Raw genomic sequence first — 16,151 nt, 5'->3', positions numbered from 1 at the left:
AGTTTTTCAAAATTCAAGATTTTGAAGTCCTATTTACGATCTACAAAGACTCAAGAACGACTTAATGAATTGGCTTTGATGACGATTGATCGTAACATGTTGGACAAAGTTACATATGAAGATGTTATTGAGAAATTTATTTCAACAAATATTAGGAGGATGATAGTTTTCAAGTAGAAACCAATTTCTTTTTTGTGTATTATTTTAAATGAAATTTTAATTTTATGTATTTGCAATAAAAAAATTAAGATGTATATTTTTTTTGCTTAAATTTTGAGATATTTCAAATTTTAAGGCCTATTTTTCGTTAAATCGCACAGAGTCTCTAAAGGTCGGCCCTAGCTCTAACCGGTTCCAACTTGTTTTGGTTCTGTTTAGTTTTTCGGTTAAAAAGCCCTGTCCCTAAACTGTAATATGGGTTAATAAATAAGTTATGTATATTTGATGACTTAGAAGTGAAGGAAATGCTATGTTTGTTAGGTAATTGATAAGTATTTTCTAGTTACTAAATTGATTAACTAAATTACAATAATATACTTTTTTTAATCATTTTTAAAAGTCTCAAAATTAAATATTCGGGAAGAAAGATTCAGACTAAGAGCGAAGATTATTTGGAAATTCAAATGATATCTTAAAAATACATTAAAATAACCTCAATAAATAAAATTCAAAGGATGGTAGTTAGCTACTTCGGAACTTGTTTGGATGTGTCAAGACTATGAGCCTTTTAGCCAATCAATTAAAGAGAAGAAAGGAAAAAAGAAAATCTCAAATATAACAAACTAGGTTACAACCACGAGTAAGAAAAAAATATTGTTAATTAAATATGGTAATGAAAAACCAAAGATTTACAAAATTTTAATAAATTTATAAGATATAAGTTTTGTTTAAACTTATATTGATTATTTAAAATCTCCCATATATATGAATTTGAATAAAATATAAAACACACAATCAATCATGCACATGACATTGATATAGGAAAAATTAAATATAACATAAATGTAATAAAAATAAATAAACAAAACACAATAAATTACAAATTAAAAACTAACTTTTTTATAATTTTCATAAAATTTCTTTATACACAATATTTGAAGTTTTGTTTGTAAGCACCATCCTTATCTAAAATTAAAACCTAAATTCTTAGATAATCTTAAAAAAGTATAGAAGGAAAAAATGTGTAAACAATTTTAAATTGCTATTTCAAAAAATTAACCACTACAAGCCACATTCCAACAACAACAACTAAGAAAGACGGTAATTGGTAGAGCATAAATTCCATTGACTTTCATAGAGAAAGGAAAAGTAGGAGAAATTGTGAAGCTCTCACCACACAAACTTCACCCATGTTCTCTAATAACTTCGTTATCAAAACCCTTTGAGCAAATCTACATAAAGATTCATTTTAATACGCGATTACAACCTGAAGATCTAAAAAACACACACACATACACAATGCACTTAATAATCATTGTGTTGAAGAAAAAAGCTTGCTTGCACGGTGAAGGGACAACCCTACCTTCAAATTAATATATATCCTAATAAGCAAAAATATTATCAAAACCAGAATGTTACTCCTTCCGTCCCAAAATTATAGTCCATCTTTCCTTTTTGGTTTGTCCCAAAATAATAATCCACTTCTAAAAATAAATAACATTTTTACCAAAATACCCCTCATTATTACTTAACTAACTAAGCATTTAATAGAACATTAAATGCAAAGTGTAGCACCTGGTTCCTGGTACGTAAATCTTATTTGAGTATTTCTCTTCTTTTAGCCTTGGACTCGGCGAGTCACAGGTCCGACTCGCCGAGTAGATGCGGGACCCGGGACACGTTTAAGTTGTCGACTCGGCGAGTCCATATCCTGGACTCGGCGAGTCACAGCTGTTGGATGAAACCCTAAGCTTCAGGGGTTTGCACCCTATTTAAACAACATATCCGCCCCAACCTCGCCCCCATTCACCCTCAAAGCCCTGCATATCTCTCTAGCCGTGCTTCCTTGTGAGTTTGAGGTGTTTTTGTGGTATTCTTGAAGTTTTTGAGGGAAAAAGAAGAGGGAATCAAGAAGAGGAGAAGGAGGCCAAGCATCTCTGTGTCATTCCAACGTTTCCCCTAAGGTATAGCTCGTTTCCCCTCTATTTTTAAGCTTATTGTCCCTTATAGCTCCATTAAAGTCATTTTTGAGCCATTTCCAAGATTGTGTATGCTTGAGGGTTCGTAATAAGTTGATTGGCTTCTAGATCTAGGCAAGATTGAGCTCTAGGAGCTCAGATCTGTTAGCTTTATGGACCCATGTTGCTTGTTCACCCTAGATCTACCCTTTTGAGGCATTTTGAACCCTAAAATCCATATTGGTGAATATCTACACGTAAAGTTGGAAACTTTATGTGTGATTCGTGTCCTAGAAGTCCAGATCTGTGAATGGCATGGACTGGAATCGAGCAAATATATGTATTTAGTGGGTGCATGGCAACGACTCGGCGAGTCGTTCATGTAACTCGGCGAGTCTGTTCGTGAGTCTCCGAGTTTGTCCCCTTTTCGTAGTGTCGAGTGAGCAGTGAGTCACGGGGTGTGACTTAGTGAGTCGGAAGCTGAACTCATCTATGGAGGTACTCGCCGAGTCAATGCCCTGACTCGGCGAGTTCAAGGCAATCTCCTTAGATCAAGAACAGACTCGGCGAGTTGTTCATACAACTCGGCGAGTCTTAGCATAAGTGTTCCTCGGATGAAGATGAACTCGACGAGTTGTTCATACAACTCGGCGAGTAGGATGAAGGACTTGAGTATCAGTTAAGAAGGAGAACTCGTCGAGTCGACGCCTAACTCGACGAGTAGAAACGGGACTCAGGGCAAACGTTTGGGTAGGGACTCGGCGAGTTGGAAAGCCAACTCGGCGAGTCGGGTCAACTGAAAGTTGACTCTGATTTTGACATAGGTCATGATCAGGGGTAAAATGGTCATTTTACCCAAAGGACAGTTAGCAGTGTTTGATTGAGTATGATGTGGGAATTGCAGCCGGAGGATTTCCGGAGCAACAGCAACAGCAGTAGACAGTCAGTTCCCGCTCAGATCAGCAGCTACTTCGAGGTGAGTTACCTTCCAGTAGCGGTGGGTCTGCGGCCACAATGCCGACCCACCGGTAGGAGTTATATGTAGATGTTTGTCTCTGTGATATTCATCTAGGAATTTCTACTACCTGTGTTATGCTATGTGCTAGTGACAGTAGGGGGAGATAGTCCCCGAAGTATCCGGTCGGTAGGACCGAAGGGGAGGCCAGCACCCAGATATGCGAGGCAGTATCCGGTCGAGAGGACCGAAGGGGAGGCCAGCACCCAGATATGCTAGGCAGTATCCGGTCGAGAGGACCGAAGGGGAGGCCAGCACCCAGATATGCTAGGCAGTATCCGGTCGAGAGGACCGAAGGGGAGGCCAGCACCCAGATATGCTAGACAATGTCCGGTCGAGAGGGCCGAAGGGGTAGGTCGGGCACCCAGATATGCCTGACAATATATGTATGTTATGAGATTATATGGTATGTGGTACGGTGGGGGAACTCACTAAGCTTTGTGCTTACAGTTTTCAGTTTTGGTTTCAGGTACCTCCTCAGCTAGGGGAAAGGAGCCGGCACGGTAGCAGCATGTCACACACACACTCTCTGGTTTCCGCATTCACGAGATTCTCTGGGATTTATACTCTGATATTTTGATTGGTTGTATGGTTTGGCTTTTAGACATGGTTTACGTTGTGTCATGGTTTGATCAAACAATGTTTTTAATTATTAATGTCTTCTAAAGTAATATTTTAAAACGAAATTTTTGGACGTGAAAAGATGGTGATAATTGATGGTGACATAGGATGATGGAGACGGTAAGGTCATCGGTGGATGGTGCATTGATGGCAGCGATGGTCGAGAATGGTGGCAACGAATCGAAGTTGGAAAAATGGAAGGAATATTCAATAGCGTGCGAGAAAATGATGACTCATGCTATATCTTCTATTCCTTGGTAGAAAACGGAAAAGATAAATTGAGTAGATAATCATGGCTGATTACACGTGATTATAATTATGGACACCAGAAGGAATTTCGATTTTAAACCAATAGAAGGGATATATAGGAGTTTAAAGGAGCGGGGCAAAATAGACAATTCACTTTGTAAAATTCTAGCTTTAGGAGATGCCACGTAGGAATAAAGGGATTCTTTTATTAAGATAGGGATACAAAATTATGCGATTGGTCATGTGGTATTTTAAAATATGCGTAGCAAAGATAACTATTAAAAGTTAAAACCCCTATGTGCTTGGTCCTTTAGGTTTAAAAAACTTTTCCCGTAGGGTCTTTTTGGCTAACCCTGTCCAAATGAGGTTGTTAGTTTATCCCATGTGGTCATGGGCGTATCTAATAAGGAATAAGGTAGGTCCTAGGACCTACCTAAAATTCCCCTAGGTCAAACCCTAGTCAAAACAAGGTCAAAGTCAATTGGGTTGACTCAGTCAGTACACGGGGCGTACTCATCGTGTACGTGGGGCGTTCCTCGCAATTAACCGAAGAACGGGGCGCTGACCTCGTATGCTCAACGTACCTTTTTGTTACGCCCTGCGTATGCGGCTGCTTGCCAACCTCTTAACCAAGTGCTTAATCCCTTAAGTACCCACGTCCAAAGTTTAGATCTAGGTCACATAAGATGTCCTAAGCCATAAAGTTTCCAACTTTATGGCCTAGCATAGCTATTAAGTCCTTAAAACCAAAAACCCTAGCCTCTTAACCCATTAAGACCATCTAGCACTTGCATGGGAGAAAACTAATGACCAAGAACACAACTTTATGACTTAACTTCCCTAAAAACCTCTGAAAGGACAACTCAAATGCCTTGGAGTACCTCCTACTCACAAAGGCTAAGTTTGGGACCAAAAAGGAAACAACTTGAGCAAAACTAGATCCAAGAGATTCTATCATCAAGTTTGAAACTTTTTACCTCTACAAGGTGCATAAAGGGGGACTAGATGCTGGATCCAAAGCCTTGAGTGAAACACCACCACTTCAATGTTCTTCCTTCTACTCCAAGATCTCCAAAAATGCACCAAAATGGCCCAATAAGCTTCACAAAGCACAAAAACTCTTATGGTTTTCGAGATGAGGATGGAGGCTGAAGGTAAAAAGGTGCTTGAGACCATAAATGAGCTTAAATAGGGTCCAAACCCTAAAATTTAGGGTTTACACTCTGGACGCGTACGCGCATACACTCAACGTTCTAAGGCGCACCGGAGTACGCCCTACGTACGAGGGTGTACGCCTTGCGTACTCCAAAGGTCTTCGAATTTACAAAATTGCCATCAGGGACTAAACTTGCAAAATAAACATAACTCAAGGGTTAAAACGAATACCTGGTGTTACAGTTCAACTTTCAGTTTTCACAAATTTCATTCCTTTAGCTACTTATGGACATTTATCCCCATGTTTTCACAAATTCTTGTCGTTCATTTATAAAGAAGTCCTAAATCGATTTTTAAAGGAGGATTGTATCAACTAATGTCATGTCACTAATTATTATGTCAAATCATTAATAATTAGACTAAGTTATCATTTAACCTACAAGAGCTAGTTAGCAATGAGTAACATTTGAACAAACCGTATAATTTGTTGGTGTTTTTTGTATAAAAACCTTACGTGGATGTTGTTTTTTGAATATACCAAACTTGGATGATGTTTTTTGAACGATTTTGAAACATAGTTATCCCCTTGAGTTATTTTCTCGTATTTTTTTTCCTTAATTAACTTTTACATATAAATATCAGTTACCATAAGGGTGAAATTTGAACAAAATATGTAGTTTGCTGATGTTTTTTTATACAAAAGCCTTACTTGGATGACGTTTTTTAAACAGACCGAACTTGAATGATGTTTTTTAAACAATTTTGAAACATAATTATCCTTGTAAGTTTTTTCCCCTCTTAATTAAAATGATACCTTGTGAAAAGAGATACAAGACAAACAAAAAATTTGGTATGAAATATATCATTTTGTTTTCTTTTCCTACTTATGTTTGTATCTATTTTGAAACGATAGGAAAATATATTAAATTATTATTAATATTACTCAAACATAGCTGTTCCAAAGAAAGAAAAAAAAATATTACCAAATATAACATTTGTTATAGAAAATATATAAGTAAAAAAATCATCAAAATAAATTGTAAATTTACTCGTAGAAAGCGAATAAGCGATAACAGGGCAAATAGTGTTTGTCGTCCCGCCTCTCATTTCTCACCGTAAATTGTCGCACAAGTTTTCGTGAACCACGACAGCCGATCTCTCCGTCGCACGTCTCCGTCGCTTCTCCGTGCAGACCTGCGTTGCTGCGCTTTTCTACAATCGACTTAAACTTGAGGTATTCCTCCCTACTCCTTTCATTTTCTTACTTTTAAGATTATATTTTGTTTGTGTGCATATATAGTGTTTTATCGTTGGCAGTATTAACGCGCCAATATATAATATGTTCGTCAAATTTCGTTCAGCGTGTCCCAGTCTCTTGTGTATAGTTGTTGTGTTACTGTATTGATGTGTGTTGAAACCCTAATGGAGCAAATTTTTGGGGGCGATGATCTAAATTTTACATATCAACATTATATTGATTTAATTATCACGTCTTGTTGTTTTGTACATTGGAACCCTAATCGATGGACTGTGGGTGGTTTTTTTATTCCGATCATCCTTTTTTAGGAGGTCATCCATTAAACTAGAGTTTCGAGCATTACAAATGGTCATCATGTTTCACTCTGTTCTTATTATCATCCAACGCCATTGCTCTTCTAGTCTCCTTGAATTTTGATTATATTTTCAATATTCAGAACCTTCCGGAATACTTTCAGAAATTCAAGTAGTCATAACATGACCATTATAGTTCTCTTAGTTTAAAGCAATTATTATAGGCACTCCTCTTATCTAAATTGTGAGCTTTGTGTTAAAATCATTGTTTCACTCCCTTTATAAGATAAAAGTAATCCTTTCCTAAAATAAATTGGATCAAGATGGAAATGATGAGATGCAGGTGAAAGTGAAACGAAGACCAGGGACTCGTGCCTTGTTAGTCATTTTGAGATGACTTTATAAAAGATTCCTTCCCAAAACTTATTTACAGTGGATATCATGCAACATACAAAACACATACGCTTTATAAGTTCATATAGTTATCCATATCGAACTAATAATAAGATTCTTATAATGTTTGGAATCGGGAGTATATAACTATCATGCTTTTTCTGTAAAAGAATAACATACTTTTGGTAGAAGCACATTTTCTGTTTCTCTCTTATTTACAAATATACACTATCCTTGCTGGTTATTATGTGATTTCCACTTTTGTTTTTTGACCTCTTAGTTAACAATTATACTTTCAACATGAATGTAGAGTGACGATACCTATATTCTATAAGATGATAACACTAATGACTAATAATAGTTCATCAATCCAGTTGTATAACATAGTATACATTTGGCTTTCAGTGTTATTTTGAAATAATATATCCGTGTTGTCGTTTTGTGCATTGACTTAGTAACCGATGATTACATGATTCTATTTTGTCGTGCTAAAATAAATGTGTGATTTTTTTTATATATTTTTCTTGCTCTAGAAAAATGGAGTGTGCTGCATTTCACATGCTATGTTTTTTCTTTTGTTGACGCCATGCTACGTGCGTCATTTAAGTCGTTATAGAATGTCTCTTGCCACCCAATCAAATCATAGTTGATTGGTATATCACATATGTAGTATTGACATTAATGACAAACTCATGTATTGCTAGGGAAAAGAAAACTGTTCCATCACTTTTGAAGATTTTATCTATTATAGCTCCTACTACGTCTCTCTTCCTTTCTTTGCACAAAAATTTAATCTTTTTCTACTTTTTTAAACCTTTTTACCTACTTACTTGGTTTCTTAGAGATATTAAATATTCACTATTCTATTTAGGTTACCAACTATGTGCTAATTTCCTTAGAAAGAATCGTGCATTACAGACTCTCAAAGCATTTATATCAGCATCTGTAGCTATATATAACTCTTTGAACATATCAGACATCTTGAATCTTGCTTATTTTAACACCACATCAATGTTCTTTGTAGCCATAGGGTAAAACCTAAAGGGATAACATGTTTTCATATCCGCTCAAAATTTGCTAAGTAACTTTTGAGTATGGTAAATTAGTAATTAATAATAACAAGGTGTATAACTGACTACCTGTTTTAATAACCTTCTCTTTAATGGCAACAACAACAATACCCTAATCCCATACCAAAATGAGGTAAGGGGAGGTTAGATATAGATAGCCTTACCTCCACCCAAGATGAGCATGTCAAAACGGGTGGTGGTGGATATAGAAAAAGTAGGTATTAGTGAGAGAGAGATATATAAAGAAAAATGGTATTATACTGTAAACTAGGTAACTAAGAGCTATACTAGGTTATCCTAATTTTAAGTTGCCACACCCTCTTATCTGAGGTCATGTGAAAAAATCATGATGCTTCCCATTGAATATGCATCACAGTATAATTTATCTTGTTAAATGATTATTTTGTCCCCACACAGATAACAGATTGTATTTTTATGAAACACAAGACTTTTTTAACTGAGTTCACATGGACCAAAATTGTTAGAGGTTTTGGTATTGAAGGGCCAGAAGGGAAGTTTTTCAAATCAGTGTCCCAAGACTGAGAAGCATATTTGTAATTCACTCTTTGGTTTGTATTGTTTTGGTAAAAAAAAATAATTCCTCAAAAAGAAATAAAACGAAAAACACTGATTGGGTGGTGTTTTCAGTTCCACTGAGATTGCACTAGTAACACTTTCTATACAAGATACAACTGCAGCTAGATTCACTCTATTCTTGGTGGCTTATGAAGGATCGAAATCAATTATGTTATATGAATTTCATGCCAGATATGCTCAGTTTCCTGTTCATTTATTGTTGTTGTTTTTGCAGATTTTAAAGTCAGTTGATTGACAAACCAATCATGAAGTTGCGACTGAGATCCTTTGAAACCAAAGAAACTCTTAAACTTGAAGTCCCTAATCCTTGCACTCTCCACCATCTTACACAACTCCTCTCTCAAAAACTCCCTTCTTCTTCTTCACGTTCTTCTGCTATATATTTCTCTCTCAACCAAAAAGACAACCTTACAACTTCTTCCCCTGAAGATTCTATTCAGTCAACCGGAATCACATCTGGTGATCTCATCTACTTCACCACAAACCCTAACGGATTTTCCACTTTCCCCTCTGTCTCTCCACCACCACCATCCACATCAGAACAATCTCAACATTCCCAAACTCCAAATCCCAATCCCAGTAACCCAGACAAAACCCTTAATCCCAATCCAGAAGAGACTGAAGACTCTATGGAAATAGACGATGATGGGAATTCCGTTTCCGAACCCGGAAAGTCCTTTTCCGTTCCGGGTTTTCTAAGGAAAGTTTTCACCGAGGAACTGGGTGACGACAACGGTCTCAATCACAAGCTTTTAGCAATAGCAGTTCGCGCCGTGTTACTGGAATCCGGGTTTCTAGAGATCGATCCCGTTTCAAAGACATTAAAAAGTAGTAATAACTTCGACATTCAACGGAATTGGCATCTCACTTCATTCCACTTCACTCTTCCCGACCTCATCACCACCGGAAACATCGAATCCGTCAAGATCAGATTCCAGAGCCTCGGAAAGTACTGCAAAGTTTACGGGTCTTTAGCAAACGGAATCGTGCATTCCGTACTCTTGGATGAAGACAAACTGGTTCCGTTTCTGAACGTAGTATGGGCTAACTGCGGAAAAGTAGTCGAAACCATGGGAGACAACAACCGTGTATCAACTGTGGAACCAGAACGAGAAGTTTTCGAGTTTTGGAGGAAAACAAAGGACGGGATCGCGATTCCGCTTTTAATCGATTTATGTGAGAAGACCGGTTTGGAACTCCCGCCTTGCTTCATTCAACTTCCAAGTGAACTGAAACTGAAGATTTTGGATTCTGTTTCTGGTGTCGATGTTGCAAACATGAGCTGTGTATGTTCGGAATTGCGATACCTGGCATCGAGCGATGAGCTCTGGAAACAAAAGTATGTTGCTGAATTTGGGGATTGTAATGGGTCGGGGAGTTTTAAAGAGAGATTTGCAAAGGCTATGGAAAGTCGGAAAAGGATGAGGAGGGTTAGTGGGAGTAGGAGTGGAAGATCGGGTGTGAATTTGATGAGGATAAGGAATCCTTATGGTCGATTTGGTCCTCCTGGTTATTTTCCACCAATAAGAGGCGGAGATCATGACATATGGATGAATGTGAATGTTGGTAATGGGGTTCCGAGACTCAGGAATATGAATGTCATTCCGAATTGTAATTTGGAGTTCTAGTTTCAGCTTTAGTCAGCTGTTTATGGAGTGATTACGTGAAGGAAATGTTATGTTTGCTGTGTTAAATGATAAGTATTTTATAATTACTAAACGGACTTTTAAATTGGAAAGTTACAATTGTCGTACTTTATCATCTTTGAAAGTCTCAATAATAAAAAAATTTGGGAGTTGTTTGAACGGGTAAGACCGTAATGTTTCTTTATCGGGGCTTTGAGCCAATCGATTATGGAGAGGCAAGATAGGAAAAAAGTCAAATATAACAAATGAACCAAATTGGACGACAATCTACATATCATGATCAAGCTTTTGGTGATCATTTTATCATACATTGTGTTTATTAAAAAAGAAAACATTACGGATAATTTAAAACTTCCTAAAAAGTACAGAGTAAACTACATGCTTTGTCCTTGGTTCAAGTGGCAAATTGAGCATTAGTTTTTATTTTTAAAATATAACTAGGATCGTCCCTTATATTGCTAAAAGGGATAATGACTTAGGAAGGTAATTAGGTTTCAGATTGTCCGTATTAGGTCACTAAGGTTTTTTTTTGTGTGTATTAGATCAATATAGTTGTTATTACCGTTTAGGAATAGTCATTTTTACCGGGTTCTTCCTCTTTAACCGGTAAAAATGATTATTTCTAAACGGTAATAACAACCATATTGGTCATTAACACACAAAAAAATCTTAGTGACCTAATACGGACAAACTGAAAACCTAATTACCCTTTTAAGTCATTAACCCTAATTATTTAGAAAACATGCTTACTAATTAATGTGAGTGACTTGTTTGATTGAAAATAGTTGCTTCCATTTAAACTTATCACATAACCCTCCCAAAATTTCCAAGTCCAAAAACTCATATGATTGATGATATTCTTTACATAAATATACAACATTTTATCAATAACTTCTTTTTTGTCATTTAAATGTTTACATGAACACATCCATATGTACAAAAACAATCTCACTTTGATACCTCCCATCAATGTCAACATTTGATAACGAATGGAAATGTAAAACCAACAGGGACTTGCAAAGGATGCCTATTATGAATTATTTTATAAACAACAAAACCACAACATGAACTAAGAAACTGAAGTTGCAAAATGAATAAAAAATCAGCACATACTGCAAAATGAATAAAAAATCAGCACATAAACAAAAACATACAGACTATATACAACACAAACGAAAGTTTATAAAGCATGAAACTTAATGACAGGAAAAGTAAAAAACTTAAAGGAGACTTTATAGAAAGAAAGATCACCCTTACTTGCCACAAATGGTTGAAGATACCAACAAGAAGATCAATCTGACCGTGGAATCCACATGTTGTCTGATCATGACTTCGGTAGTTGAACTACTGAAACGTAAGAATTGCAATTGAACTCTATTAGCATTTGAAAAGGGAATTACGGTTTCAGAGAAGACGACGAAGGGTTAAATTTTTTTTTGGACAATTTCTCGATTTGTGCGTGTCATCCTTGCGTAGGGGCCATGCTAATCTTCTCTGTATCTTTCCAATTTTATCGGATGTCCCCGAAGGGACAAACTATAGATGAAGAGCTTCGCCATATAGAAGAGTAACAAGTTATTCTGGTCGATATGGGACGACGCGAGTTCTAAACGAACTAGTTTACTGTTGATGGTCATATATTCTCAATGTCTTTAAAATTATGGTTAATGACTTAGGAGGATAATTAGGTTTCCAGTTTGTCCGTATTAGGTTACTAAGTTTTTTTTGTGCGTATTAGACCAATGTGGTTGTTATTACCGTTTAAAAATAGTCTTTTTTACTGGTTAAACAGAAAGAAACCGGTAAAAAGGACTATTTCTAAACGGTAATAACAACCATATTGGTCTAATACGCAAAAAAAAAAACCTTAGTGACATAGTACAGACAAACTAGAAACCTAATTACCCTTGTAAGTCATTACCCCATTGCTAAAAATTGCAAGTTTCGTCCCTTAAAGCATTAATGAGACATAAAACATCTATTTGTCCAATCAATTTACTTTTGATTTATTTTTATATTGTTATTATTATTAGTTATAGACAAAATTGCAAATCTAGTCGTGGTTTGTCAAAAATTGAAACTTTGGTCTAGATTTTTTTAGAGTCGCACCAGTGGTCTAAAATAAGTTTTTTATTGCAGGTTTCGTCCAAAACTGTTTGAAAATATATCAAATGACGGATTTGCCCTTTTACTTTTTTTTTCATTTTCTTTTATTTATAAAAGTTAAAGAAAAAGCTAATTAAAAATACCTCCTTCTCTCTCTCTCTCTCTCTATATATATATATATATATATATATATATATATATATCCCTACGTTTGTGAACCACATATTCATCTGGATTCAAATTCAACACACATGAACTCACAGGCTACTAGAACATAAATGCACATCAGAAAACTTGAAGGCTACTTAGAAGCTTTGTGACTTTATGGTGGTCTTGGGTTCAACTTCGGATTTGGAAGACTTCTATAGAAGGGGAAAGATGAAAATCCAAGATTAAAATCAAAGACGAATATACCCAGATGAAAACCACTCCCACAACGACAAGCATGGAAGATGACGGAAAGAATTAGAAAGAAAAGAAGTCTCATTAATCCGATTGATGAATCTTTGAACATATAACTTGTCTTTTTTCCCCTCTACCCCTCAATTAAATAAATTGTGACTGATAAGTTGTAGAAATCCGATTTATGAATCAAAAGACAAAGAACACCGATGACTTCCGCTTTATCTAACTGCATCTCTCTTATTCTCTTGTTGAAGCTCCTCTCGTTTCCTGAAACCCTAAATCCACCGCCCTTCTCGTTTCAAGATCTGTAAGAATAAGTATAGATTAGGGTTTTTGTTTTCGTTTTAGGATTTTAAACCCTATCGCCCTATTATCCTGATACAAGTTTACGAAACCCTTGTTGAATTAAGGTGTCTAAGCTCATAATTAAATTGTTGTAAACTTGTAATTAGAAGCAAAGTCCTTTTTAGGTTGCCCTCATAACTAGAAACTGATTAGAATGTCATTTGTAGAGAAAGTAAATAATTTATTAGTTTATTGTATGATTAATAAGTTAATTAGAAATTGATTAAATGAACAATGAATTGATCAGAATTAATTTGGAATTAATTTGTGATCAATTGGAATTAATTAGAAGTACAAGGGCTGATTTGTATTTTCTTAATAGTTGAGCAAATGAGAGGTTCTAGAGACCTCCTATGATGGACGGTGTTGAGATTCCTTTTAAGGTAATCTAGAATGTTCCATTTAATATATGGAAAGTAGATAATCACTAGAATCTGAAATAATATTATTTTATGTTCAAATATAGGGTTTCTAGAGTTTCCTAGCAACTATATAATGGGTCACAACCCTTGGAATTTTCGGCCATCAATTCTAAGAGAACTCCAACCGAAAATCTTCTCCTTTATCTTCTCTCCTAATAGTCTTCTAGTGTAACGTCCCAAAAGTACCAAAAAAAATTTCATTTTTAAACCATCAAATCCATACAACCATTTGTTCCAAAACCAATTAGAGTAAAATGTATCTTTCAATCATCAGAATAAAACAATACTAATCAGTGCAGAAAAATCCATTAGGGGATGTGGTACAATCAAACCAGGCATTTCCTTTTGGAACTGAGAGTACCTAAAAATGTTTAAACCACAAAACTATAAGCATAAAGCTTAGTGAGTTCCCTAAAATATCACATACCATACATAACATCGGGCCATGCCTACGTATCGATCCCACCCATCATATAAATAGGCCCAAACCAACATACCAATGGGCCCACCCAACATACAGACACGCCCAATCCAACATACAAATATGCATAACCCAACATATAAATGAGCCCAACCCATCATACAAATGCAAGAGTCACAAATACAACTAACATCCTACACAGTATAGTGAGAACACTCACCTTGCTGACGTAGTCCACATCTAACAATTCTCATAGCCAACAATGCTAAACACCTCCTAAACAACTACACAAGGAAAACTCTATGTCTAACCTCTAAAACCAGAAATTTGACCAAAAGTCAACTAATGCCAAAAGTTAACAGTCAAAATCAAAGACAACAACCACACTACCAAAAACTGATTCTCACATCGTGACCAACCCATGATCACGTCGTGGCCAACAAGCTCAACTAAGATCCAAAACTCCTAATTTAAACAACTTCAGTCGCGACCAAAATCATCGTCACGTCATGATGGTGAAGCTCTCACGTTGTTACTATGCCAGTAAAAAATAATCGAGATAAATCTCATCGTCACGTTGTGACCACCATATGGTTACGTCGTGACTACAACAAATTGGGACACTTAATGCATTCGACTCTTAATTCTTAAAACCATCCATTCCAACTTTCCAGAGGGCCTTCTTACTCCAAAATCATCTTAATAATCGATGCTTTATAGACATGTATGTCCAATACATGTCATGATCTCATATTAGGTCAAAATGATGAAGAAATGGAACCACACTCACATGATGATCTCAAAACATATCTAAGCTTCAAATCCATTAAGCATAACCCTCAAGGGACCTTAAGAACCCATAAAGTTGCAAACTTAATGGAATCCTTCCATTCAAACTTCCACAATATGAAGAAGAAGGGATAATAAGCCAATATATAGAAGCTAACATCATAAAGTGTGGATCTTGAACACTTACAATGGTCCATAAATGATTCAATCACAAACTCTAAACTTGACAAGAGGTTCTTTACACCATAAGCGTCTTTTTCAAACTACAAGAATAAGCTCACAAATGAAGATGAGGGTATAAGGGTTTGATAAAAGCTCTAAAGAGTGATGGAGGCAGGAAATGAAACCCTAAATATGAGACTAGGGGCTTAAATATGAAGGAAACCCTAAAAGATCATGGGATTGGGCAGTAGCCCTAGTCACGTCATGACTACCCTCCATATACACGCTCTCTATTTGGCTTGTCACGTCGTGCCACATGGGTTTTCCTAAAAACTATGCCTTTGACTCCTTAATGCCCTACACTTATCCATTATGGAAAACGAGTGTTAAAACTCTCGCCCACTTAAATTAGATTTTGTACCCGAAATCATTCTTTACAACTTGCTCTACTACACCAGCTGACCCTGTCTGAACTACTTGAATACAAAACAGAACTGAGAAATAATGATACACATATGACCACCTTCTGATACTGCTACCAAACCCCATCTTTGCAGAAATCATGCACCCGTACGAAGAGGCGAATGCTAACACACCACACTTAACAACAAAGAGAAGGTTAAACTACTTTACCGAATTCTAAAAACCTTATGCTATACCTGACTTCCATACATACGAACCCATTTAACCACATCCATAATGGCTTCAATCCACAACCTGAACCGACCAAAACCTCTATGGCCCTGCATCGCCTTACTGATAACCGGAAAACACACTCCATGAACATTAGCTAATGCCGACAATGTTGCACTTGAATATGAAGGTGACTCCCAACATGAGTCTCAACCATTGGTGCCATACTATCATATACATTACATCATGTTAACAACAAATAAGCATATTCGATCTAGCCAAGATCTCTTTGGTTCTGTCCTGCACTACTAAATAACCGGAGTACCAAATTCCCAGCCGACTACTGAAGCTGAAAACTTCACACATGGCCACACATCATAACTCCAACCAAAATTCTAATCGACAAAGGCTATCCTAGCCTATTTGTCAACACGGATCCAACAGCCATCCAGTC

At 36.3% G+C, this 16,151-nt stretch overlaps 1 protein-coding gene and 1 non-coding gene across 2 annotated transcripts; one reads left to right on the top strand and one right to left on the bottom strand.

The window, feature by feature from the left end:
* The first annotated feature begins 6,200 nt into the window (after positions 1 to 6,200).
* On the top strand, positions 6,201 to 10,513 carry LOC145053993 (F-box protein SKIP22-like). Its single transcript, XM_079002126.1, has 2 exons — positions 6,201 to 6,391; positions 8,983 to 10,513. Exon 2 carries the CDS (start codon positions 9,014 to 9,016, stop codon positions 10,394 to 10,396), a length of 1,383 nt encoding a protein of 460 aa, XP_078858252.1. The 5' UTR covers positions 6,201 to 6,391; positions 8,983 to 9,013; the 3' UTR covers positions 10,397 to 10,513.
* A 1,331-nt stretch (positions 10,514 to 11,844) lies between these two features.
* Positions 11,845 to 11,947, bottom strand: LOC145055815 (U6 spliceosomal RNA). Its single transcript, XR_013685367.1, has one exon. It is a non-coding gene; the product is annotated as a U6 spliceosomal RNA (small nuclear RNA).
* Positions 11,948 to 16,151: the final 4,204 nt, after the last annotated feature.

The sequence above is a fragment of the Lactuca serriola genome, chromosome 5, assembly GCF_051521515.1.
Source record: "Lactuca serriola cultivar US96UC23 chromosome 5, Lser_US96UC23_V15, whole genome shotgun sequence".
Lineage (NCBI taxonomy): Eukaryota > Viridiplantae > Streptophyta > Magnoliopsida > Asterales > Asteraceae > Lactuca > Lactuca serriola.
The sequence above is the reverse complement of the archived record's forward strand: the minus strand, read 5'-3'. Positions and strand labels throughout refer to the sequence as shown.

Coding starts and splice junctions, on each gene's coding strand:
- LOC145053993 (XM_079002126.1), top strand. CDS start 9,014: ATGAAGTTGCGACTGAGATCCTTTGAAACCAAAGAAACTCTTAAACTT.